Below are 27,985 nucleotides of genomic sequence, written 5' to 3' on the forward strand. Positions count from 1 at the left end.
TGACATCCATGGTCTCATAAATGGCTCAATAAATCTGGTTTTGCTGCCTGCCTGGGGTTACAAAACAGTGTGTGCATATGTGGTGTGTCTCCGTGAAAAAGAAATACCTGTCAGGCCACAATATGTAGCTGGTAGGTGGTGTTGGGCATGGTTAAAGCCTATTATCACCATCACTTCATTCCCATTCACCAGTGATGCGTGTGTACTCTATTTCCTGTACTAAGCAGTAAAAATGCAGGTCTGCAGACTTTTAAAACTTTCTGTTTCACACACAATAAAACCCTGCATGGCAAACAATACCAGTGGTAGCACAAGACTCAATCACAACTATATACTTAACTTAAACCATATTACACATGGTAGATTCCTGCAGAATTATGTTTTAGTGCCAAAAGGAACATTGAAGTGCAGAGCAAGTCGAAGTAATAGATACCTTTTCTGTCCCTTCTGGATGGTAACTCTTATAGGGTGTCAATTGTCAGGGACAAAGAGTGCTAGTGTCATAGCAGCACCTCTGAGTTTGTGGGGTTTGGAAATGCACTAAAAAGAACTTCTAAGGTCTCTATGGTAAACTGTCCTAAACAGATCTCACTTGAACACCAAAGAGATAATTTAGTAATTAATAATTTAATAATTTAGTAGGGAGTGATGCAAATGTCACACACACACAGAGAGAGAGAGAGAGAGACAGACAGACAGACAGACAGACGTACAGAGACTGTGCATATAAACTGCTTTTTAATCCGGGAGGTAAGAAATGGGATCCTGTGCAAGTTTGCTGAGAATGGATTGATCATTTGCATGCTTACTAAGTTCAGTGGGATTTACTCCCCTGCAATCATGCTTAGGATAGGTGAAACAACCATTGGGGGGGGGAGTGCAGGCCAGAGTGGGCAGAAGAGGAGGATGAAGGGAGGAAAAAGAGAGGAGGAAGGGAGGTCTGATCATTTGCATGCTTATTGAGTTCAATGGGATTTACTCCCATGCAATCATGGTTAGGATAGATAAAACTGACCGGGGGGGGGAGGGGAGGAGGAAGGGAGAGGAAAGGAGGAAGGGAGAGGAAAGGAGGAAGGGAGGGAGAGGAGAGGGAAGTGGGAGGAGGTTGGAAGGGGTGGGAAGGGGCAAAAGGGAGGTGATGGGAGGGAGGAGGAGGGGAGGGCAGGTTTGATCATTTGCATGCTTACTGAGTTCAGTGGGATTTACTCCCGTGCAATCATGCTTAAAATAGGTAAAACTGACCATTGGGGTGGAGGAGGGGGGGATGAGAGGGTGGAGGAGATTGGAAGGGGATGGGGGAGGGCGAGGGTGGGGCAAAGGAAGGAGGAGGGGAGGGAGGGAATAGGGAGGAGGAGGAGGGGAGGGCAGGTTTGATCATTTGCATGCTTTTTGAGTTCATGGGATTTACTCCTGTGCAATCATGCTTAGGATGGGTGAAACTGACCTGGGGGAGGAGGAGGGAGGGGAGGAAGCGGGAGGGCAGGAGGGCAGGAAGGGGAAGCCCCTTTCCTTTCCAAAAGGAAAACACTGTGAACAATATTGTTTTTCAGCATTTCCCCCACCTTTTGATTCTACAGCAGGCATATGTAGCCTCCCACCCACATTTAAACCAAAGCTGTCCCTGGCCACATCCACACCAGGCCTTTATTTCACTTTAGATAGTCATGGCTTCTCCCAAAGGATCCTGGGAAGTGTAGTTAGTGAAGGGTGCTGAGAGTTGCTAGGAGAGGCCCTGTTCCCTTCACAGAGCTTCAATCAGAGTGTCTGACTGTTCAACCACTCTGGCCACTGGAGCTGTCAGGGAAATAGAAGTCTCCTCTCAGCACCCTTCACCATCAACACTTCCCAGGATTCTTTGAGGGAAGTCATGACTGTCTGAAGTGAAATAAAGGTCTGGCACAGTGAATCTGGTCTAGAAGCAAATTAGTGAATAGGTGCTATATGATATCTGCAGCTGGAAGAACCGCTATATTTTGGACCATCTGAATCTTGGAGTGTCTTCAAGAGCAGCTCCACATAGTGCACATTACAGCTGTCAAGTTGATGGTTTATCAGAGGAACCACAATAGCAACAAGGCCCTGAGTCTTCAAGAAAGAGTCACAGCTAACATAACCTATTATGTGCTAGTGTCTTGATTACTGAAGTTACGCACTCTAGAAATTTCAGAGACTGTCATTCTTCCCCATATTGGCAGATAAAAGACAAGATAAAAATCTGGTTGGCCTTGAATGCTTGGGTATTCAATGTCACATGGACAAGTATAGTGCTCCTTACTTGCCTTCAATGGCGAGAGCTTTGTCATTTACAATGCCCAATGAGATGGCTGTTTAATTTCAGACACTCAACTGAACGGAAAGGCAACTGAGAGTGTCCAGCTTTTGTCCGACAAACAAGTTTTCTGTATGGGATGGATTGCTATGTTGCCAACTTTAAAAATAGGACTTTTAAAGTGATGAGGTTCAGTATACAAGTGCTGATTGTAGCAAGAATTTCACTTACCATCACGGGTCACCTCTATGACATAGAGGCCTTCTTCAGAACCAATTGCTATTCTATCTCGATCTAATGGTAGTGGGGATAGAAAAAGAGCTATTAAGCATGGTTGCAAACTGTGAGCTTTTATTGTTCTAAAGGAAGGCACCCATTTGACTCAGAGAGTTGAGCAGGAGGGACCATGCAACTGTACTGGCTCACAATTTATTTCTGGGCACCAACTAAAATGATTCTAACTTTTATAAGCATCAATGGGCCTGGGCCCAGGTTATCCAATTGAACACCTACTTCTGTGTCAGACTCCATGGACATAAGAGATCCCTGGAGGATGTTCTGGTTGCTCTGGTCTAAGTTTTGTTTCTTTAGAAATTGGATGGGTGGGAATAAAGGGCAGTGGGTTTTTTTTTTTAGCAGTAGTGCCCACCCTTTAGAACTTCCCACCAGGCTAATACTCACTTCCTGAAATGGGGAAGTGGTTTCTATTCCCATCAGGCATTCTGAGGATGAAGAGGATTGCTATTTTAATTAACCTGGTAATTTAATTGCTAAAAACATTGTGGTTTTAAACTGCTCTAAATATTGCATTTTATTTATTGTTTTAACATTGTTTTTAATGTGGTGCTATTGTGATAAATTTGGTAGCTGCCCTGAGGGCCATTGTCCATGAGGCAGGCAATAAATATGAAAACAAATAATCCTCCCAAATGAGAAGGCCTGTCAGGAAAATATTCACAATTATATTCTAAAGCATTATTAGCATATGAGCGAGCTATTTTTCCTTAAGCCATAAAGCAATGGGCATAAGAACATTGATTCAAGCAATGCAGATGCCTGCTGCAACTAGAGTTAATCATAATCAGCTTTTAAAAAAATCAATTAGTGAATTTCACACTGCTAAGCTTCTCTGGGCACAGATGCAGATGAGGAAAACACATGAGGATGGCAGTGAAGGCAACATATGCGCTCCATTTGCAGCTGTAATAGCACAGGTTCAAAGGTCTCATTATAGTTAACATACCTATAATAGCAGCAGCTAAACTGGTTTTAATGAGAGGCAGTGTGCTGTCATAGGCTTCTTGTGGAATATGTACAACTTGGTTTTTGAGTTTATTTTTGTGCAGAATAGATTGCAGCCCCTCTAGGATTCCAACCCACTTTCTCTTTTCATTCTCAGTTTCTGTTAGGATCAGCAAAGAGCAGGTCTTTGATGGCAAGCCTAAGAGAGAAGCTGTCACCTTGACAGCAAGAGGAAGCAAAATGAGAACAGTCAAGTGAAATTTGCTCTCTTGCGTGCTATTATAGGAGAAACACATTGGCTAAAGCATTTGGCAAATATATCATTTGCAATAGCTTGGTAAAAGTGACAACTTCAATATGTGCAAACTTTTCCTGTTCCCCTTAAAGCCTTATATGTAAAACACAGTTTCATGAAACCCTCAGTTATCCTAACACTTTTCTTAGTAAATGACTTGGCAATTATTATAGCATCTATTTTAACTAAATTCTCACACTTAAACATTCTTGCAGGTGGATGTTGTCTGCTCACAATGCATTACTTTCAGTGGGATGTGCATCTGGGTGAGTATCCACATTTTGATAATCTCCAACAGGGTTTGAGGAACATGCATATCTCTATAGCTTTTAAGACAGAAATTTAAGTTTGTGGGATGTTAGAAATGTTCTGATATTGAATGAAAGATGAATTCACATTCTCTGACACCACTTCAAAAGCTATGCACATTGCCAATGTCATTTCTTGGCACTGCAATCCAAACCCTGGCAAGGGTGCAGCAGGTCTTAATGGACTAGCAAGGGCATATCTACAGCCAGGCTAGCTGGGGCAAAAACGGAGGCAGGCAAATCGGTTTGGGGTGAGCCAGCCCCACTGCTATCATATGATGGCATCAAGCTGCTCATCTGACTGGGGAACAGCTGTGAGTGGTGAAAAGGAGACTGAACTGCCTTACCCCTTCACCTCTGTCCCATCACCCCCCTTTTTTTGCCAGATGAGAACACTTCAATTTGAGTATCTGAAAGCACAAATTATGCATAAAAATCAAATTGTAAACATTCAAGCTGTCCTTCACAGAGCAGGTGCAGAAAATTTATTCATCTTTAAAAAGCTTCCCTCTACGTGCATGTTAAAGTGATGCTTTTAAACTGTGATTTAGACTAGAGATAGGCAATACAATCATTCGCCAGTCATTCATTGAAGTAAGGCATGAGAATAATAAGTTACAGCACAGTAAAATTCAAACCGTATATGCACAAACAGATGAAATAGTCGTACCCTGAATATACAAGGAATATCTTTGCGGGTTGCGTGTATAACATCCGATGCTAGGACAGAGCTCACACAAAAATCTTCATCTCTGGTAAGGAACCAAATAATTCAAGTCACTGGACTTATTTATTTATTTATTTTATTTGTATCCCGCCCTTCCTCCCAGCAGGAGCCCAGGGCAGCAAACGAAGCACTAAAACACTTTAAAACTTCATAAAAACAGATCTTAAAATATATTAACAAAACAGCATTAAAAACATTTTTTTAAAAAAACTTTAAAAAAGGGTTAAAAACATTAAAAAACACATTAAACTATTCTGACACCGATGCAGGCTGGGATAGGTCTCAACTTAAAAGGCTTGTTGAAAGAGGAAAGTCTTCGAAAGGCGCTAAAAAGATAGCAGAGATGGTGCCTGCCTAATATTCAAAGGGAGAGAATTCCACAGGGTAGGTGCCACCACACTAAAGGTCCGTTTCCTATATTGTGCAGAACGAACCTCCTGATAAGATGGTATCTGCAGGAGGCCCTCACCTGCAGAGCGCAGTGATCGGCTGGGTATATAAGGGGTAAGACGGTCTTTCAGGTATCCTGGTCCCGAGCTGTATAGGGCTCTGTACACCAAAACTAGAACCTTGGACAAATGGTCTTTACATCTATTTAAAAGTATAGCTACAGCACAAGTTATCAGCCTCACACAAGGGGTTGTGTGCCATTTTTGTTTGCCTTAAATGCATCAAGAAGAAAGCCAGCATAAATGTATAATGCAAAGGAAAAATTGTGGTTTATCACTGAAATAGCCATGCCAATACAAACCTCAGATCTAGGACCTGACTTGCCACAACTCCTGGCTGGGTGGATTTCCCTTCAGGTACATCATAGAGGAACAGCTTACAGTCACAGACAACTGCATAGGCCCGCTGCCATCCTTTCTTAACTCCTGTTGGCTTTGGAACCTGTAAATAACACACAGACACTAGTTTCATATTTGCAGATAAAGCAGGAGAAGCACCCAATAAACAATAATTCAACACATTTTCCATCCTACTTTGGATTCTGATTTTTAGCGCTACAATTTCTATGACATACAGTGAACTTCTTGATCTTAGATGCATGTGAAAATGTATCAAGCATCATGTTATGAACATGATGTACTTCCTGAAGGACCCATGACCTTCAAGTTGAGCTCTGGAGTGCTAAGGATCATGGATTTATAAGAAACCAAACTACATGTGACACTCATTCACTCAGTGTAGTCAAATGTGTAGTCAAGCATGGAAGTTCTAGTGTCTCTGAAAAAAACAGAGGAACTCCTTTAAAGAAGAAAATCCTACTGAAGATAGATTCTAAACAAAAACGATCATTTCCCCTTTAAAAAAAAATTAACTTCAGGATTTGCTCACTTCAGCCTTGCAACTCGAAAATCCAAGGGAGTGTAAGATGGAAAGAGCATTGATCTCTACCATTTAAGCATGGCTACAAACAGAATCTCTTTCATCTTTCCACAAATTATCTTCCAATTTGCAGTCTACAACAATTCAATTGCCAGTTTTCAGAACTCCCTATCAAACTACCCACCATGCTCACTAGTATAAGGATTAGCACTAAAGGGATTACTATGAATTGTAAACAAAGCCTTAGGGCTTTTGATTGTATGATTGATAGCAGAAGATGGAGAAGTACCATACTTTCTGCAAAAACAAGACAAGGAGCAGATTGCGGTACAGATCATGAACTGGTAATATCGAAAATCAGAGTAAAGCTAAAGAAGAAGAACAACACAATCATAACGCCAAAATACAATTTAAATAACATCCCAGAAGAATATAAAGATCAAAAATGGAACAGATTTGAGGCTTTAAACTTACTTGTCAGAGAACTAGAAGCACTATGGAATGAAGTCAGACACATTATCAGGGAAGAATGCAAAAAGACAATACCTCTAGTTAAAAAGAGAAAGACCTCCATGGATGACTGAAGAAACTCTTAAAAGGGTTCAAGATATAAGGAAAGCAAAAGCAAAAGGAGAGAGAAACACGGTTAGAACCCTAAATGCAACAATACAGCGACTAGCATGTAGGGACATAGAGAACTATTACAATAGCTATTGTATAGAAATAGAAGACGACAACAAAAAGGGTAGAACAAGAGCCCTATTCCAAAAGATTAGAGAAATGAAAGGGAAATTTAAACCAAGAGTAGGGATACTGAATAACCAACAGGGGAATACACTGACTGACTGAGATAAAATAAAAGATGGAAGCAATACACTGAAGAACTCTATAAAAGAGATACAAAGATGGCAAATTCATTCATGGAGGAACCGTATGATGAAGAACCAGAAATTTTAGAATGTGAGGTGGAAGCTGCTCTTAAAATACTTGGAAGAAATCAAACACCAGGAACAGATGGAATACCAACAGAGTTGCTGCAAGCTACTGAGACTGAATCTGTCCAAATTTTGACAGAAAATGTCAACAAATATGGAAAAGAAAACAATGGCCTACAGACTGGAAGAGTTCAATATACATCCCAATTCCAAAGAAAGGGGATCCCAGGGAATGCAGTAATTATCAAACTATTGCCTTAATATCCCACGCAAGTAAAGTAATGCTCAAAAATCTACAACAATTATTAAATTGTTTTTTTGTCTTTTAAAATTTGTATATTTGTTTTTAATGTTTTTAATTGCTGTAAACCGCCCAGAGAGCTTCGGCTATGGGGTGGTAGATAAATGTAATAAACAAACAAACAAACAAAAGCTGTTACCATATATGAAGCAAGAAGTGGCAGATCTCCAAGCCGGATTTAGAAAGGGAAGAGGCACCAGGGATCATATCACAAACATACTTTGGATAATGGAATGGACCAAGGAATTTCAGAAGAAAATTACCCTGTGCTTTATAGATTACAGCAAAGCCTTTGACTGTGTAGATCATGAAAAACTATGCAATGCTTGAAAAGAAATGGGGGTGCCACAGCATCTGTTTGTCCTGATGCACAACCTATACTCTGGACAAGAGGCTATTGTAAGGACAGAATATGGAGAAAACGATTGGTTCCCAATCGGAAAGGGTGTGAGACAGGGGTGTATTTTGTCACCCTATCTAAACGCAAAACATAACATACAGAAAGCGGGACTGGACCAAGATGAAGGAGGTGTGAAAACTGGAGGGAGAAATACCAATAATTTAAGATATGCAGATGATACCATACTACAAGCAGAAACCAGTAATGATGTGAAATGAAAGTTAAAGAGGAAAGCACAAAAGCAGGACTACAGCTGAATGTGAAGAAGACTAAAGTAATGACAACAGAAGATTTATGTAACTTTGAAGTTGAAAACGACGACATTGAACTTGTCAAGGATTATCAATACCTTGGCACAGTCATTAACCAAAATGGAGACAATAGTCAAGAAATTAGAAGAAGACTAGGACTGGGGAAGGCAGCTACGGGAGAACTAGAAAATGTCCTCAAATGCAAAGATGCATCACTGAACACTACAGTCAGGATCACTCAGACCATGGTATTCCCAATCTCTATGTATGGATGTGAAAGTTGGACAGTGAAAAAAGTGGGTAAGAGAAAAATCAACTCCTTTGAAATGTGGTACCACAGACTGCGAAAAAGACAAATAATTGGGTGTTAGAAAAATTAAACCAGAACTGTCACTAGAAGCTAAAATGATGAAACTGAGGTTATCATACTTTGGACACATCATGAGAAGGCATGATTGACTAGAAAAGACAATAATGCTGGGAAAAACAGAAGGGAGTAGAAAAAGAGGAAGGCCAAACTAGAGATGGATTGATTCCATAAAGGAAGCCACAGAGCTGAACTTACAAAATCTTAACAGGGTGGTTCACAACAGATGCTCTTGGAGGTCACTGATTCATAGGGATGCCATTAGTCATAATTGACTTTAAGGCATATAACAACAAAAAAAGAGTACCGGATGGTGGTGTGATAGAAACCAAGCCCCGTGCAGTGGGAAAAATATTTTTGTAATATATTGAGATAATCAAATGCCTTCCAGCTACTGCAGCTGTAAGAAAGTAGTACACGAAAATGACAGAAGGAAAGCATTTTGTTTCCTCGCTTTTGTCCATTTAGCTTCTGCAAAAAAATTGTATTTTCAGCTAGGCTATTTAACTTGGAATTCTGGAACCCCATTTTACATGATACCAAAAGTAAAACAAAATCCTTTTTCATGTCTCTCTGTCTTGCTTATTCCATGGCTTAACACATATACAAAAAAAAAAAGGTAAATTCAAAAGCAACAACCTTGCAACAGATGCTGCAAACCCCACCTCATCACATTTTCATTTTAGCCTACCTGCTCTGTTTCTCACCAATTCTTTCTAAAATGCTGCTGCATCTACCCTTTCCTGTTTCTGTGATCATGCTAAGGGACATATTATGCTCAAGCTTTCTGCACATCTGCCCTTGCGGCTTTCTATACAGTCTCCATGCCTGTTAAGCCATGATGGCTCAGTCAGTGTGTGCAGCAACAACTATTTTTATGCTAGCCTGCTGCTGTTGTGGCAAAACTATTTACATTTTTGCAACTTTCCCTTTAACTCCAATGCAGGGTAGGGATCTGGGTCCATGGAATGCACCACAATTATAGAATATTTTAGGAGATAAAACAGGAACCAGAAGCCTACCTGTCTGCACAAATAAATTTGGCTCACAGTGTTCTGGTACCCTGGCTTCCTGTTTAACTAAACCAAGTCCTTTTTCTAATCTCTGTATCTTGCTGAGTTGGGAGTATGAAACATGAAAAGAGGGGATTTTTTTAAGCAGTTAAGAAAAAATCATTCTGTATTTATGACACAAAGTGCATAGAACAATGACAGTGAAGAATCATTGCACTTAATATACTTTTTAGTGTACACTTCTATGATTGAATATTATTTGATATAGCAGAAAACCAAATTATTTATGTATTTAATAATCTCTACCAATAAAAATACTGGATTTGGGGGTATCAATCAAATCCTGACCAAAAGCACTACTCAGGGGGGTCATAATTCCACCCCACCCCCGCCAGAAGCACCATATTCCTACCTTGACATAGCCTTTGTAGGCTGTTCCTATGCCTCTTTGAACATCTACTCCAAGGGGTCTCTTGGCTTGCTCTGGAGGTATAGGGCAGACCTGTGGTGCGCTGTCCTTGCAGGAAACATGGCATGCAAATGAACACACTAAGAAAGAAAAGGTGAACTTGTCAAAGCTTTTTGCTGTTACATAATGAAGCCTTAAGACTGGTGAGAAACTGATCTTACAAGTGCACTCAGCTTCTCTGTTGTCTACAGTTAATGTGAATATTGGTGAACAGTGAGCAATTTTTTAACTTATTAATGAATGATCTGAAAATAGGAGTCAGCAGGGAGATGGCCAAGTTGGCAGACGGCATCAAATTGTTCAGGGTGGTAAGAGGGCCTGTGAGGATCTCCTAGTGAACAGTGATGCACACTGGGGCAAAAACCCCTAACTTCACATATACACTGATGGGGTATGAGGTGGTGGTGAATGACCGGGGGGGGGGAGGTTGTGGTGGATAGCTTGATGAAATAATCAACCCAGCATGTACCAACTGTGAAAAAGTGAATTCCATGTTGAGGATCATTAGAAAAGGAAGTTACATAGACCATGACTTTTTTGTGTGCGTGTGTGTATATACACACACACACACACATATATGTACCCCAGTGGTGAAACTGTACTTGGAATACTGTGTACAGTTCTGGTCACCACACCTCAAAAAGGATATTGTGGAGTTGGAGAAGGTCAAAAAAGAGCAATCAAAATATCCATGAGGCTGGTGCAACTCCCCACAAGGAAAAGTTACAACATTTGGGGCTTTTTAGTTTAGAAAAAAATGGGAGTACATGATAGACAGGTATAAAATTATGCATGGTGTAGACAAAGCAGACAGAAAGGTTTCTCTTCCCCCCCCCCCACTGATGCTAAAATCTCAGATCCAGAATCCAGTGAAGCTGAAGGGTGGGAGATTCAGGACAGATAAAAGGAAATACTTCTTCGCGTACTTCATGCTCAACTATGGAATTCGCTCCCACAAGTTGTAGTGATGGACGCCAACTTGGATGGCTATATATTACCTTCAGTACTGCAGGCAGAATACTTCTGATTACCAGTTGCTGGGGAGCTTGCGGGCTTTCCATGGGCATCACGCTGGCCAATGAGGGAATGGAATGCTGGACTACGTATGCCTTTGCTCTGATCCAGCTGGGCTCTTCTTTTTATTTATTTGTTTTTCTTAATTTCATTGCTCATAAAATTATACTGCCAATCATGGGGTGGGGGTGGAGTGGAAGTTTTATCAGTCTGTATCAGCAAGTATAACAAAGAGTCTTGTGGTACTAACAAATATATCTTGGCATAAACTTGTGTCAGCAGGAGCCCACTTTATTATATGGTTTATGCCACAATATATTTGTGCAGCCCACCATGTTTTGCTGGATTACAACTGCCACAATGCCTGTTGAATGATGGGACTTGGGAGTCCAACAATATCTGAGGGTCACAGACTCCCCACCCCTACTTTAGACTCTTCATTGTTTTTAAAATGAAGCTATTTTTAAATGAGCAGAGAAATGCCACCTACCTGTCTGCAATTCCAGGTACTTAAGTGTTCTAAACAGCTGTCACTATGGACCATTTTGACCAACTACTTAAATTGTTAACTTCTTTAACAGCTTGTTAAAGATGTCTTTTTCTAACAAGAGGGGAAATTGAACCCATATAGGAGGGCAACATGCTACAGATGACAAAATGCTTTTGTATCATTTTAAGTTAGATCGAATAAGGCTCAGTTTTTTTAAAAAAACCCAGTTTATTTGCTTATGAAATGCTTTTTGAAAACTTTAAAAACGTGAGTCCCACTAATTTTGCCTAGTCAGCCAAAATGTGCGCTTGCTACCAACTTTGCTCTTCACCAAAGTGAGGGAAAGGTAGGGTCTCGTCACTGACATGCTCAGATCTGGAGCCCAGCACAACTGCAGGGACAGGCCCCCACTACCACCCTCAGCCATGAAGGCCCCTAAAGCGTGACTGCAAGGCTGACCCATGCACTCTTCCTCAGCTCCAAGCTGGATTTGACTTCATGCTTGCTAGACGGGGAAAGAGATGCTCACCATGGAGAATGTGGCATGCTAATTTGTATATCCCTATTTAAAAGTATTACTTGAAACCTACAGACATAGGAAGATGCTTGTGTATTAGATCTCTGACTGTTTAGAAGACTTAAATCAACTTACCATCACACGAGTAGCCTTGTCTAATCAATCCCACCATGAGGGATGTGCAATGGCTGCACTGAGTAGGGCTTGAAAAGGATTTGATACTGAGTTGATGAGCTTTAGGCTGAAATATAAATGCAGGGTAAATAACGTTTTTAAAAATTTTAAAAATGGACACAACTAACAATAAAAGTGCCTAAGTTGCCACTTCAATGGATCTTGATTTGAAGTGCAGTAGGTGCCCTGGTGCAATCCTTATTTACTTGCAATGGGACTTGGTCAGGAGCTATTCTTAGAGGTACGTGTACCCAATATAGCCATCATTATTAAGATTACTTAGATATCTTCTCAAAATAATACTCAATGTGTCGTATAAAACATTTAAAATATACAGAAATGTAGAAATCTAAATTCTCCCTTGATGCTAAAACACTTCTAGGAAGTAGCTCGCTGGCTGTGCTAGCAGTACAAAAAGGCACCTACACAGTACAAAAGAACTGTGTGCAAGGAAATTTTCAGGTGGAGAAGAAAAGTATAAAAAGTCAAGCAGTAAATATTTTCCCTACTGTAACTACTTAGAGTAAAGTTCATTTTTGACAGGACTGAAATAAATCCAGTGGTTAAAAAGGTTTGTTTGGCTCCCTCTCTTTCCAGCTTTCAGTGAGCTATTAAGACGATTATTTAGCTGAGCTTTTGGTTTCATGATTTGTTTGGGGGTGGGGAAAGGTCATCCTCTAATAATTTTATTTTTCTCCTTGTTTTTATATTGGCCTGTGTAACACATAATGCTATGCCAAACCATGGCTAAACATGAATGCAAGCGCATGTGGAGACTCACAGTCAAAATCGTGGCTGCTTCGAACCTCCCCCAGTCCTGCTGCCCCTGAGGTACCCAGAGCCAAGCCATGGCTTGGCTTAGGGTTACATCTGAACCTGGGCTTGAGGTTTGGATGCAACACTAAGCAATACCGTGCTTAAGTAAAAACATAATAATAGCCCTGCTGAATCAGGACAAGGGCCGATCTAGCCCAGCATCCTGTTCTCACAGTGGCCAACATGATGCCTAAGAGAAGTCCTATAGGAAGCTCCAGGTTGTGTGGTGACAGAAGGCCTGGGGAAGGAGTGAAGCTGCTGCAATTTTTACTGAGAGTACCCACACAGCCAGATGTAGCCATGGTTTTACATAGTGTTACATACGAATTGAACCACTGTGTTGAAATTGGCTGTATTACGTTTTACTTATTTTACAGGCCCTTTTCAGAGCTGAAAAAGAGTGCGTGTATGTTTGTGTATGTATATTGTTTCTTTAAAAGATTTGTTACCCACTCTTCATTGTTACAAAATAGTCCCAGAGCAAGGTACATAACTATTTTAAAATACAACACCTAAAATAAAAGACAGAAAATATATTATATTAGCATAGAATAAGGCTGCCCATCAAGACTAATTTTAGGTATAGTTTGCCCAAACAGGCAAGAACTGTAATCTAAAGCACTACCCCAACAAAACGAAAGCAATGAATAAGGACATCACATGTAGGAGTGTTTAATGAGACAAGCCTGCACAACTTGCAATCCACCAAGTCAAACGCAGACTATCTACACTATACTGGCCTGCTGAACGCTTAATAACCCCCTTGTTTTTAGTCCCAGGCAGACAGCAGACCTGCCGGCTGCTACACTTGGCAAATGGGTTGCGTTCAGCTTTGTGAACAAGTTGTGCAGGCCCAATTTAAAACAATCCTAAGAAATCAAAATGACAAACTGAGACAAAACCAAACAAACAGATGGCTTATGTTTGGGCTACAATCCTTTTAACCCCCCCAAAAAAGTTCTAAGCAAAACAAGTCAACAAGTCCCCCCTACCTTTGGTACAGCTAGAGAAATGGACTGAATGGTGGGGGAGGGAGCAGCAGGCATCCTCTGAAGTCGAATTGGTTCCTGAATTGCAAAAAACTACAGTTGAGCAATTAAGACTTCCAGGTTCCCATATACATTTGATCTGGCAACATTTGCTGAATATCTTTTAAAAGGTGAATTAAGGGCTGATATTACAAAATGCAGTGTTGTTCCCGATTTACTAGAAGCGGGTTTGGAGATCAGAAAGACTCATAGGAAAGCCTGCACTCTAGCAAGCAGTGCCAGGTAAATGAGAAAATGGAGCTCAGCAATACACAGGGACCCAGAGAAAGGCGAGCAAACTAAAGGGGATTCACAAACCATGTACATTTAAACAGTGACACAGATCAACAAAGAAACATGCTGCGAGGAAAGGAAACCTTTTCTTGAAGACAGAGGATTGTAACATACATTTTTGAACTTAGGGCTCCCCAAAGTGGTCTAATCTGGATAATAAAACATCAACGACTTACTTCTTGCTGCTGTTGCTCTGCAGTCACAACAGACGTTGATGGCGACACCTCTGCTTTAGGACCTTGCACCTCCTGCTCACTAACTGAATTTGTCTGCAGAGCAGGGGCAGGGGAAAGAGACAGTAAAACAAGTTAGCTTCCAGCAACAGATCTTAAGTAGCAGAACAAGATCAAGTTCACCTGGGGCACAAGAGGACTTCCTGCTCAGAAAATGCTCTGCAGAGAGCACTCTTCTGAGCTCAGTAATGTCGAGCTAGTTAACATCTACAGTATAAAGCACCCCCCCAAAGCCATAGCTAAATTATATAGATGGAGCTAGCTGCTGTTGAAAACCCTCACATTGTGAAGTATCAGTTCTTTCTGAGATTAAGTTAAAGCCTTTATACTTGGCCTTCAAAGATTCTTTGAAGGTTACTTCTAATTGACTGCAGAAATAGACAAAATGAAGCTAGATCTGCCTCCATAATGTAGGGATGTGTGTGTGTGTGCTTTCCCCTGCCCTCTCATATATAACGCATCACATCACAAAATGGGACTTGAGAGTATTTATTTTATCCCTTAGTATTAAATACTCTTTAAGGAGCCTCTGAGGTCTTTAATGTAAAAGTTCACAACACAGGTCTTGGGATATGGAGATAATAGTAATAATGTCTATATTTTAAGGCAAAGTTTTAAAATATGACTATTTCTAAATATAAAATAAATAAAAATTGAAGACTTGGGGGGGAAGGGATATATGCAGACACTGACTTGTTTCCCTTAAGTAAAGGAAATAAAATGTTGGAAAATGATTGTTTTGCTTATCTAAATGGCATGCTGGTTTAAGAATTAGAACTGTGTTAGGTAATTCATTTAACGCACAAAACACTCTTCAGTAGATATATGAAATAATACGCAAATTTTATTCAAATTACAAACGGCAAAATAATAGGTATTAGTAGGCACAGAGCTAAGGGGTATTTAGGAATGTCTTTTTGGCATCTTGGATTATGGGTCTTTAGAAAATGTGAATATTGTTAACAAAACAAAATTACATACTTTGGAACTCTGAAATATTACATACACAGACCTGGCCTTTAATAAGAAAGAAAGAAAATAGATATGTTACAATAGAGTACCTGTGCTGTTCATCTTATACAAAGTTTCAATGAAAACAGTAATTTTTTGGTCCTTTAAGTGTATTCTGTCAATGTGTAAACTGCTTTACAAAGCATATAGGGCCTTCAATACACATTGTAATTGAACAGAAAAAATGTTGCTTTTAAATTCATACTATTCATTTTATGTTTGTTGGTTTATTTATTGACTGATCAAAATTAACATTGAAGTTTTCCCAACAGGGGTGAGGAAGCACTTCCTTCCAACAATTTTCATTGCCTCAATTAGGACATCAGGTGCTGGTTTTAACCTATAAAGCCCTACACGGCTTGGGACCACAATACCTGTTGGAACGCCTCTCCTGATATGAACCTACCCGGACACTTTGTTCAACATCGAAGGCCCTCCTCCGGGTGCCTACTCAGAGGGAAGCTCGGAGGATGGCAACAAGAAAAAGGGCCTTCTCAGTGGTGGCCCCCGAACTGTGGAACGATCTCCCTGTTGAGGTACGCCTGGCGCCAACATTACTATCTTTTCGGCGCCAGGTTAAAACCTTCCTCTTCTCCCAGGCATTTTAACATTTTAACATCTATGTTTTAACTTTTTAACATTTTAATTCAGCATTTTAGTATACCAGTATTTTCGTAGTTTAGTATGTTTAAATAGTTTTCTTTGTGCTTATTGTATATTGAAGTTTTACTGTTGTGAACCGCCCAGAGAGCTTCGGCTATGGGGCTGTATAGAAATTTAATAAATAAATAAATAAATAAATAAATAAAATCATGCTAAACCATTTGAGTTCCAGTAGGTAAATCAGGTAAAAACCATGGTTTATAGCTGCCTGCCTTCATTTTTCATCCTCTCAATATCCAGCTTTGTCAGTTCACACCCATTTTCATGGTGTAGCAGTCTTTGGAGGCAAACTGGTGGCTACAATTGTAGTTTAACCATTGAGGCATCAATTCCAAACCACAGTTAGCAAAAACCATGGGTTGCAAATCAATTTCAAACCAAGGTCTCCAATTTTGGTTTTTTGGCCGATTGGGAATCATGGTTCATCAATTCAAACATCGTGCCAAACTACAGTTAAGCTTTTGCAATCATGATTTGATACAATGTCAACTGAATCTTCCTTATCCTGATACTCTGCATTATGGGCAAAGGGTTCTTACCTAATTTAGAACACAATAAGCTGGGAACCACTACTAAAGGCAATTTCTAAACTCATGAAACTCCTTTGACAGAACTATAACATTATAATCTTTTTTCAAAAAATCTAGTTACAAATCTAAGCTACAGATCTGAGAATGTGTATTGGTTGGTCTGGAAGATGCAGCTGGTGCAATATGCAGCAGCACGATGGCTCATTGGGACAGGGTATCACCAACATGTCATACCGCTGCTGAAAGAATTGCACTGGCTGCCAATTAGCTGCTGGACCAATTCAAGGTTCTGGTTTTGGTGTACAAAGCCCAATATAGCTTGGGACCAGGATACCTGAAAGATCATCTTACCCCTTAAATACCCAATTGATCACTATGCTCTGCAAATGAGCACCTCCTGCAGATACCATCTTATGAGGAGGTCCGTTTCACATAAAGGAAGCAGATCTTTAGTGTTGTGGCACCTACCCTTCGGAATTCCCTCCCCTTAAATATTAGACAGGCACCATCTCTGTTATCTTTGCGGCACCTAATGAAAACCTTTCTCTTTCAACAAGCCTTTTAAGTAGAGACCTTATCCCAGTCTGCGCCTCTGTTGGAATTGTTTTTTTAATGTTTTTAAAGCTTTTTTTAAAAAAAGATGTTTAAAGATGTTTTGTTTTAATATGGTTTTAAAGATGTTTTGTTTTAATATATTTTAAAGTCTGTTTTTAAGACTTTAAAATATATGAAAGTAAATGTTAGGACGTTTTAGAGTGCTCTTAGTGTTTTGTTTACCACCCCGGGCTCCTTCTGGGAGGAAGGGTGGAATATAAATTTAATAAATAAATAAAATAAATAAATAGTTTAGTTAATTAATAATCTACCTTGTATCCTATTGCATTTAAAATAAATTTGCACATGCTGTCATTTATTATTTACTTATTTATTACATTTATACCCCGCCGTTCTTTTCATGATTGAAACCCAAGATAAATCCCTCATTAATAGAAGGAACTTTTTTTCTTTTCATTTTGTTATTATCAAAACAGCCTCGTACACAAAGAACCTACTCATTAAAAATTTCCCTTATTAAATCTGCAGCTGACAAATTATTTAGTTAACAGAGCAATCCTGTGCATATTTATTTAGAAATAAGTTTACTCAGAAGTATTATGTTTAGAACTGCAGCCTAAATCTTTATGTGGAATGCACTGTGTGTTTACTTGGAAGTAAGCTGCACAGTGTTTAATGGAGGTTTTTCCAGGAAAGCTAGGACTGCATCTATAGTTGGCAAATTATGCTGCAGGCCCTGATAGTTACTCTTACAAGAGATTAGATAATTGTAAATCATCTAATCATTGCAATTGCAAATATAAAGTTGTATTTGCTACTGCTAAAAACAGCACAAAGTGGTTAGTTACACTTCCACATTAAAGAAGTAGATTGGAGAGGGAAACTACAGGACTATTGCAGGCAAGAGGGTCCTGCAAGAAAGGCTTCAGAAGAGGCTCTTACAAATTTAGTGTGCACCCAAATGGACTCCCTGCTACAATCACCAACAGCATGGTGCAGCATTCAACTGTAGACTATAATAGGGATGGACAAAACTGTCAGTTTTAGTTTCTCTCAATCTGTTCTTAAGATTCGTTCATCCCATTCTGGCATACATTTGCGATTTAAAAAAAAAAACTTAGCAGGAAAATTTGTACATCTTTCTCTCAATATGCAAATATTCACCTACAATTTTGCCTAGTATCTTTGCAAGCAATTTCCCCTTAATTAAATGTATTTTCACTAATATATACATTTGGAAGTACACTTTTCACTACTATATGCATTTTTGTATGCATTCTTTCTATGCAGAAGTGCATCACAAAGTTTGGAGAACTGTGAATTTAGGAGGAGAGCTATGATTTTGATTTGCATATGGATCTGGAAGTATGAATTTGACAGGTTCACATAAAAATGTGAACCAAAAGAATTTCTCCCACATCCTTAAACTGTAATCGTTATCCACAGGGATTGTTACACAAATGGATTTAAGACTTCAGACAGTGCTACATGACTGAAATTAAAGCTTGCTAACACAGGTCAGTTAAACCATGCAATTAGTTTGGTTTCCTGAAATGCAGAGCTGCCCAAAAACGGTAAATTCTGTTTTGGAGACATATAAAATGTATGTTAACCTTCAAATTAAATTTCCTTCTTCACAGCAACTTCTTGTAAGCAGTTTAAAAGAGGACTCTTAGAAAGTAAATTAAGCTACTATTTAGTTGGTTAATCTTCAGTATAATTAAAAAGCATGTATAAAGGAAGCTAAAAAAGGCCACTAGTTTAGGATGGCAATATTACACATACAGGTCACAGATTAGGGAGATAAAGCCATCAGTATAAACTTACTTCTTCCCAAAAGGCTAGCAGAGAAGATGAAGACGAGGAAGAAACATTGTCCTTGTTGTAATAAGATATGAAAGGATACAATTGATCACTTTTACCCAGCAACGTACCATGAGGGGTTATTAGCAAACTAACTAAATAAGTTAGTAGTTGGCAAAGTCTGCAGACAACAAAAGCAACATTCTTCTGATACTCCCAAATCCTACATTACCAAAATTAAGTATTCCTTATAATACACCAGAGTAGTACTTGCTATCAAATACAGCCAGCAAAAGACACCAGTGAAAATAGCAGCTCGGACTGACTGAGTGGCCTTGGGAAAGTTACTACCACTCAACCTCCTTTTGCCATCTGTAATCTTGGAATACAGATCTGTCGCAGAGGCTATGGAGAGGTCAAATGAGGCAAGGAACTTGAGAATAAGTGCAACGTGCAACAATAAACATTTCCTGCAGATGTATGTAAGGAACAGTGATATCTGATCTTCATGAAAAATTCAACTTCTCTCACTATAAAGGGCTTTTAAATCTAATGTAGCAATTATCATTTTACTTCCAAGTTGGTGGTAACACCTAAGACTTTGCAGCAACTTTTTTGCTTTCCATCTAGTTTGTTTTCAAAGAGGCTGCAGCAACAGCAATAAACCAGCACACATTTTCTATGAGAAACAAGCAGCACCAAGTGCTTTTTATACACACAAATACTTGTGACCAATTTATCTTTTCCCTGGCAACCAGCAAACAGTTTAAAAAAGGAAATTAGAAACGCCAGGAAGCGACAAAGAAATGCAGTATGCAAATGCTGCACAGACATACAATGAGAAATGACATCTTTGTATGTTATTTTCACATAGAATCTTTTTTTTTTAACACTCTGCAAGTTTTATAGAACAAGCTCCCAAGTCAATGGAAACCAAGAGGGCTTAAGTGACATGACTAATTCTGTTACTTTGCTTTCCTCAGAGGAAGTATGACTTCTTCACAAGCGCCTAGTCAGTTGCAACTGAAATTCCATAAAGATCAGAGAGGTTCTATGTCACAACCCAGCTAAACCTCCCCCCCGTATCAGTTTATTTTCTAACCGTTCTGCTGAAGCCTCAAATTGGAGCACATAATTTCACATGCAATCACTGTAACTATTTTATCTATTATTATATCTTGCGACCTTCTCGAAGCATTTGGCTTTCAACTGATAATTAGACGATCCCTTGGTCTGACAAAGCAGGGTAATTCTTAGCATTGTTCCTTTATTTGTTTTGTTTGAGATGGCCATTCCATTCCCACTTCAACCAACAGATGAATTTCCATTCCAAATTTTGCCTTACAGTTCACAGTCTAAGTGACCCTAAAACAAACACACTAGATGTTAAATATTGATGGGGATGCTGAATGCAAACCGTGCTCATGTGTGTGTTTGAGGAACAAATTCAGAACTCACTGGTTTAAGTGGAAGCAGTTACCAAGATCAGATTATACTTCTTTTTCATTGTCTAGCTACTGATATTCAGTCACACCATCTAGAAGCTGAACAGAGGACCTCTTTTTTCCTGTCAGGCAAGCCATTACTTTCAGATTTTGCAGTCTGCTTGGGTGTGCTGTATAATCTAGATGAGTAGCATAGCCTTGAGGGTGTGCCTGTGATTTTCTTTGCTCCCTAACCCCTCTGTCTTGTAGTAACACTGTCTTGTATTCCTTTTCCAAAGGAGTGAGAAATAAATGGATACCGTATAGCAGAAGTGGGAAGCATGTGGCCTTCCAGATGTTGTTGGACTAGAACTCTTATTTCTGACCATTGGCTGTGCTGGCTGGGGAGTTGGGAGAAGCAACATTCAGTGGGCTACAGGTTAGCCACCCCTGCTATACTAGATAAAAGATAATGTGGGTCCACCGGTACACAGAAGACAGATATGGGAGGTCAGAATAATGGTCACAGGTGCGCTCTCCTTTTGTGTAGTCATTATAGGAGATGGTTTGGCAGACAATGGTATAAGGAGGATGTGGAAGAATTAAACTAGAAGACAGATGAAGAGAAGGGATCAGAGGCTAACTAAGGACAGAGATCTTAACCCTGGCAGAAGAGATAAGACAGACGAGGGCTACAGAATAGGAAGTTTATCTTAATGGGGAAAATACTTATTCCTTTGTTTCTCTTTTTCCCAGTTGTGCTTTAACTTTAAACAAAAAATAAACTTCCAATTTCTATCATGCTTTATAGTAAAAGGAAAAGAGGCAAGACTCTGCTTTAAGGAACAATCTAGATTGCTTAGAGACAAGGACTTATTTATTAATTATTATTTGATTTATATCCTGTCCTTCCTCCCAGCAGGAGCCCAGCAAACTGCTATTACTTACCTCAGTATCTTAGGATAAGGGAGACGGAGTTGGAAATAGAGAAACCAATTTTCAAATGTAATCAGAAAGACTGCACAAATGCAATTCTGGCTAGCGTAAGAACATAAGATGACTCTGTGGATCAGACCAAAGGCCTACCTAGCCCAGTATCCTGTTCTCATAGTAGCCAACCAGTTGTCAATGGGATGCCTACAAGCAGGACTGAGTGCAACAGCATTTCCTCATATGGGAATTGCTCCATCCCCTTGATAATTTGGCTTACTCTTTTCCAAACCATTTCCAACTCTACAATATCCTTTTGAGGTGAAGCAACCAGAATTATACATTATATTTCAAATGTGGTTGCATCATAGAATTATGTAAAGGCATTATGACATGGGAATTTTATTTTAAATCTCTTTGCTAATGATCCCTAACATGGAATTTGCCTTTTTCACAGCAGCCCCATACTCTGTTGACATTTTCATTGAGCTATCTACCAGCTCATCATCATATATGCAAAATTAGGATTTTTCTCACTACTTGTTTTACACTTGCTAACATTGAATTGGAAGAGCCAGTTTAGCGTAGTGGTTAGAATGTTGGACTATGATCTGAGAGACCAGGGTTCGAATCCCCACACAGCCATGAAGCTCACTGGGTGACTGTCCCGTCCAGAGTCGATACCAGGAACTGAGACGCTGGTGCAAGTAAATCTCGTTTTATTAGAGTAATGGATACATCAAAAGCAGTGCGCTTCATAGAAAACCCTACATTAATTCACTAGGAATCCCTAACTACACTCTTGACATGCTCTGCGACGTAAGAAGAAAGTTGACTCAACACCCCCCTCAATACTCAGCAGACTTATATAGGGAAAGTTTTTGAGCGCAATCTCTCACTCCTTCGCACACCCGCACTCTGCCCAGTACGCTTTTCCTGCCGCCGAGAGCGAGGTGAGGGGGGGCGAGCCTCCATGGGCTCATCAGACGAAACGGGGTCCTTATCAACAGTCCAGGAAGTAGAGGGCTGAGAAGCGTCCGGCGTCTCTAAGTTACTGCGGGACGAAGGGGGGGTTACTGCTAATTCACAGCTTGGTGAAGGAGGAGTTACTGCTTTTTCGGAATCCTCCCCTAACTGATCCGTTGGGATGGTTGAAGGCTGAGCGCTGAAGAAAATAAAAAAGAACACAAACTCTGGCAAAAGAAATGCAAGAAGACAATAAGGGATGCTAAAAAAGAATTTGAGGAGCACATTGCTAAGAACATAAAAACCAACAACAAAAAATTCTATATATACATACAAAGCAGGAGACCATCTAGGGAGATGATTGGACCCTTGGATGATAAGGGAGTCAAAGGTGTACTAAAGAACGATAAGGAGATTGCAGAGAAGCTAAATGAATTCTTTGCATCTGTCTTCACAGTGGAAGATATAGGGCAGATCCCTGAACCTGAACTAACATTTGCAGGAAGGGATTCTGAGGAACTGAGACAAATAGTGGTAATGAGAGAGGAAGTTCTAAGCTTAATGGACAATATAAAAACTGACAAATCACCGGGCCCGGATGGCATCCACCCGAGAGTTCTCAAAGAACTCAAAGGTGAAATTGCTGATCTGCTAACTAAAATATGTAACTTGTCCCTTGGGTCCTCCTCCGTGCCTGAGGACTGGAAAGTGGCAAATGTAATGCCAATATTCAAAAAGGGATCCAGAGGGGATCCCGGAAATTACAGGCCAGTTAGCTTAACTTCTGTCCCTGGAAAACTGGTAGAAAGTAGTATTAAAGCTAGATTAACTAAGCACATAGAAGAACAAGCCTTGCTGAAGCAGAGCCAGCATGGCTTCTGCAAGGGAAAGTCCTGTCTCAGTAACCTATTAGAATTCTTTGAGAGTGTCAACAAGCATACAGATAGAGGTGATCCAGTGGACATAGTGTACTTAGACTTTCAAAAAGCGCTTGACAAGGTACCTCACCAAAGGCTTCTGAGGAAGCTTAGCAGTCATGGAATAAGAGGAGAGGTCCTCTTGTGGATAAGGAATTGGTTAAGAAGCAGAAAGCAGAGAATAGGAATCAACGGACAGTTCTCCCAATGGAGGGCTGTAGAAAGTGGAGTCCCTCAAGGATCGGTATTGGGACCTGTACTTTTCAACTTGTTCATTAATGACCTAGAATTAGGAGTGAGCAGTGAAGTGGCCAAGTTTGCTGACGACACTAAATTGTTCAGGGTTGTTAAAACAAAAAGGGATTGCGAAGAGCTCCAAAAAGACCTCTCCAAACTGAGTGAATGGGCAGAAAAATGGCAAATGCAATTCAATATAAACAAGTGTAAAATTATGCATATTGGAGCAAAAAATCTGAATTTCACATATACGCTCATGGGGTCTGAACTGGCGGTGACCGACCAGGAGAGAGACCTCGGGGTTGTAGTGGACAGCACAATGAAAATGTCGACCCAGTGTGCGGCAGCTGTGAAAAAGGCAAATTCCATGCTAGCGATAATTAGGAAAGGTATTGAAAATAAAACAGCCGATATCATAATGCCGTTGTATAAATCTATGGTGCGGCTGCATTTGGAATACTGTGTACAGTTCTGGTCGCCTCATCTCAAAAAGGATATTCTAGAGTTGGAAAAGGTTCAGAAGAGGGCAACCAGAATGATCAAGGGGATGGAGCGACTCCCTTACGAGGAAAGGTTGCAGCATTTGGGGCTTTTTAGTTTAGAGAAAAGGCGGGTCAGAGGAGACATGATAGAAGTGTATAAAATTATGCATGGCATTGAGAAAGTGGATAGAGAAAAGTTCTCCCTCTCTCATAATACTAGAACTCGTGGACATTCAAAGAAGCTGAATGTTGGAAGATTCAGGACAGACAAAAGGAAGTACTTCTTTACTCAGCGCATAGTTAAACTATGGAATTTGCTCCCACAAGATGCAGTAATGGCCACCAGCTTGGACGGCTTTAAAAGAAGATGAGACAAATTCATGGAGGACAGGGCTATCAATGGCTACTAGCCATGATGGCTGTGCTCTGCCACCCTAGTCAGAGGCAGCATGCTTCTGAAAACCAGTTGCCGGAAGCCTCAGGAGGGGAGAGTGTTCTTGCACTCGGGTCCTGCTTGCGGGCTTCCCCCAGGCACCTGGTTGGCCACTGTGAGAACAGGATGTTGGACTAGATGGGCCACTGGCCTGATCCAGCAGGCTCTTCTTATGTTCTTATGTTCTTATGTCCCCAAGGGGGGCTGGGTCACCCATGGGAATTGGTGGAGCATCTAACACACTCCTTTTCCTAATGTCTGGAATAGACACAACAACAGCTGGATCTTCCGCACCTTCTGGCAGTTGAGGCGTCTGCAACTCATGCCTTCCCCCTCCCTGCCCTTCCACAGAGAGCTGGGGCTCGACAGTGACCTTGGGCCAGTCACCATCTCTCAGCGTCAGAGGAAGGCAATGGTAAACCACCTTTGAATACCGCTTACCATGAAAACTCATTCATAGGGTCGCCATAAGTCGGGATCGACTTGAAGGCAGTCCATTTCCATTTTCAACATTGAATTCCATTTGCCATTTTACTGCCCATTCACTGTGTTTGGAGATATCCTTTTGGAGCTCCTTGCAATTCTTTTTTATTTTAACCACCCTGAACAATTTGGTATCATCAGAAAACCTGGCTACCTCACTGCTCACCCCAACTCAACATCATTTATCATAACTGATCTGTTTGTCCTTAATGGTTCATGTTCATTTGCTACATACCAACTCACTATGTGTAGCCTTAGACAATGTTGTTAACCATACTTGAATACTTACTCTGAAAGTTAGATCGTGAGCAAGAGGTGATGTATTGAAATATTCAAAAATAGAATCTTGGAAGTCTGAAAGTTTGAGACCTGGAAAAAGGAAATCATCATCATCATCATCATACTTTAATGTATTTATTTGCAAAATTTCTTTACTGGCAACATTAAGAAAAGCATCACAGTGTTGAACCCCATAAAATCAATGAAAAAATTACATTTATAAAACAACCACCCGCCACAGATTCATTCACGGAAGAACTGTATGATGAACAAACAAGAAATTTTAGAATGTGAGGTGAAAGCTGCTCTTAAAATACTTGGAAGAAACAAATCACCAGGAACAGATGGCATACCAATAGAGTTGACACAAGTTACTGAGACTGAATCTGTCCAAATTTGACAAAAATTTGTCAACAAATATGGAAAACTAAACAATGGCCCACAGACTGGAAGTGTTCACTATATATCTCAATTCCAAAGAAAGGGGATCCCAGGGAATGCAGTAATTATTGAACTATTGCCTTAATATCCCATGCAAGTAAAGTAATGCTCAAGATTCTACAACAAAGTTTCTAACCATATATGGAGTGAGAAATGCCAGATGTCCAAGCTGGATTTATAAAGGGAAGAGGTACCACAGATCATATCGCAAACATATGTTGGATAATGCAACAGACCAAGGAACTTCAGATGAAAATCACCCTGTGCTTTGTAGATTACAGCAAAGCTTTTGTGTAGATCATGAAAAACTATGGAATGCTTGAAAAGGAATGGGGGTGCCACAGCATCTGATTGTCCTGATGTGCAACCTATAGAGGCTACTGTAAGGACAGAATATGGAGAAACCAATTGGTTCCCAATCCAAAAGGGTGTGAGACAAGGGCATATTTTATCACCCTATTTGTTTAATCTATACGCAGAACATATCATACAGAAAGCGGGATTGGACCAAGATGAAGGAGGTGTGAAAACTAGAGGGAGAAATTCCAATAATTTAAGATATGCAGATGATACCATACCATAGCTAGTACCATAGATTACTAGCAGAAACCAGTAATGATTTGAAACAAATGCTGTTGAAAGTTAAAGAGGAAAGCACAAAAGCAGGATTACAGCTGAATGTCAAGAAGACTAAATTAATGACAACAGAAGAGTTATGTAACTTTAAAGTTGACAATGAGGACATTGAACTTGTCAAGGATTACCAATAGCTTGGCACAGTCATTAACCAAAATGGAGACAACAGTCAAGAAATCAGGAGGTTAGGACTGGGCAGGGCAGCTATGAGAGAACTAGAAAAGGTCCTCAAATGCAAAGGTGTATCACTGAACACCAAAGTCAGGATCATTCAGACCATGGTATTCCTGATCTCTATGTATGGATGTGAAAGTGGGACAGTGAAAGAAGAGGTAAGAGAAAAATCAACTCATTTGAAATGTGGTGTTGGAGGAGAGCTTTGCGGATACCATGGACCATAAAAAAGTTTCATAGGGTCGCCATAAGTCATAATCGACTTGAAGGCACATAATAAAACAACTACAAAATACATCATATCAAAACATCAACATAGCTGGATCACCCTTCAGGAAAAGCCTGGGTGAACAGGTGCGTTTTAAGCAAGCGCTTAAATGCCAATACAGGTCTTAAATGCCTGCAGGTCCTTCCTCACAGGAAGGGTATTCTCAAAGGCAGCCTGCCAGACTAAATGCCCTGGTCTTAGTGGATATAAGACAAAAGTCAGGAGCATACAACACTACTAAGAATCTCTCTTTCTCTAGCATTAAAATGTCCAGGCAGGAATATACTCTGGGGCACTTCCAGAGGTAACCTGTCCCCATGTTGTTTAGGGCTTTGTATGCCAAAAGCAAAACACTGAAATTAGCATGATATATAAAAAACACTTTGAGGATTTAATACAGTCAAGTGGTATATAAATTCTGTTAAATAAAATAAATATGGGCAACTAGTGTAGCTTTTTCAGGGCAGATGTCACACACTATCGATGGGTCACCTCCTTCAATAGAGATGCTGTAGCATTCTGCATGAGGCTGTAGCTTTCAGACCAACCTTATTAGAAGTCATAATAAAGCGCACTACAATATTCCACTGTGGAGGTTACCAGTGCCAAGACTACCACTGCTAAACTATCCCAATCTAGGAACAGTCCTAGCTGTTGCTAGGTGAGAGTGAGATTTCCGCTACCTGTGCTCTAGTTGTCATAGAGCCCATTTCATTGCTGTTTTAGGTCCCCAGAATACCAGGGAACTCCAAAGTGCTGCAGAGGACACTTGGGAGCAACTGTCTCTCTGGCCCTTTGTGCCTCACTATTCCACAGTGGGAATAGGGCCTTGACAGGATTTAGACAGTTATATATTGTCTAAATTACCTGCATCAGTCCTGTATTTTTCTTCCAGCTTCATCTTTAAAGCTTCAACTTCTTCCAAGAGTTCTCGATTTTTTGTTTCGGATTCCTTTAGTTTGCTAAATGGTGAAACAGAAACCTTGAAACATTTGGAACATAACAAAACACATTTCTTTCCCCTGGTTTTTACTTCAGGGGTTCCTCCTTTCAGATTAATTGTATTGTAATCATTTTCATGAAAATGAACTTTTCTAGTGGCCTAGGCTCTATTTATCTAGCATCAAAGTATCTAATGTCTAATTGCGACTTCACACTGCAGGGAAAGATCAGCTGAGATGAGTCTCTACTCTCTTCTGTCTCCGTTTGCCTCATTTAGAAAATCTGATAAGCTTTCAAGAAGTCCCAGAATCCCCCAGAATACAGTTGAACAGAGAACCC

At 40.1% G+C, this 27,985-nt stretch overlaps 1 protein-coding gene across 5 annotated transcripts in view; it reads right to left on the reverse strand.

Moving 5' to 3' along the window:
- CDC42BPB (CDC42 binding protein kinase beta) overlaps positions 1-27,985 on the reverse strand; it is a 161,515-nt gene that overhangs the window by 16,298 nt on the left and 117,232 nt on the right. For 3 of the 5 annotated variants that reach the window (XR_009760777.1, XM_061612226.1, XM_061612225.1), the window contains exons 20-30: positions 27,572-27,666; positions 25,196-25,275; positions 19,059-19,109; positions 14,416-14,508; positions 13,910-13,984; positions 12,063-12,168; positions 9,850-9,986; positions 5,593-5,732; positions 4,785-4,866; positions 3,513-3,729; positions 2,501-2,563 (exon numbers count right to left, since the gene is read on the reverse strand). Coding sequence is in view for 4 of the 5 variants with exons in the window: in XM_061612226.1 (XP_061468210.1) it covers positions 2,501-2,563; positions 3,513-3,729; positions 4,785-4,866; positions 5,593-5,732; positions 9,850-9,986; positions 12,063-12,168; positions 13,910-13,984; positions 14,416-14,508; positions 19,059-19,109; positions 25,196-25,275; positions 27,572-27,666 (1,139 nt within the window). In the remaining variant the exon portion in view is untranslated. The remainder of the gene's footprint in view (positions 1-2,500; positions 2,564-3,512; positions 3,730-4,784; positions 4,867-5,592; positions 5,733-9,849; positions 9,987-12,062; positions 12,169-13,909; positions 13,985-14,415; positions 14,509-19,058; positions 19,110-25,195; positions 25,276-27,571; positions 27,667-27,985) is intronic. The other 2 variants (XM_061612228.1, XM_061612227.1) reach the window with 1 other exon arrangement.

The sequence above is a fragment of the Rhineura floridana genome, chromosome 2 (assembly GCF_030035675.1).
Source record: "Rhineura floridana isolate rRhiFlo1 chromosome 2, rRhiFlo1.hap2, whole genome shotgun sequence".
Classification (NCBI taxonomy): domain Eukaryota; kingdom Metazoa; phylum Chordata; class Lepidosauria; order Squamata; family Rhineuridae; genus Rhineura; species Rhineura floridana.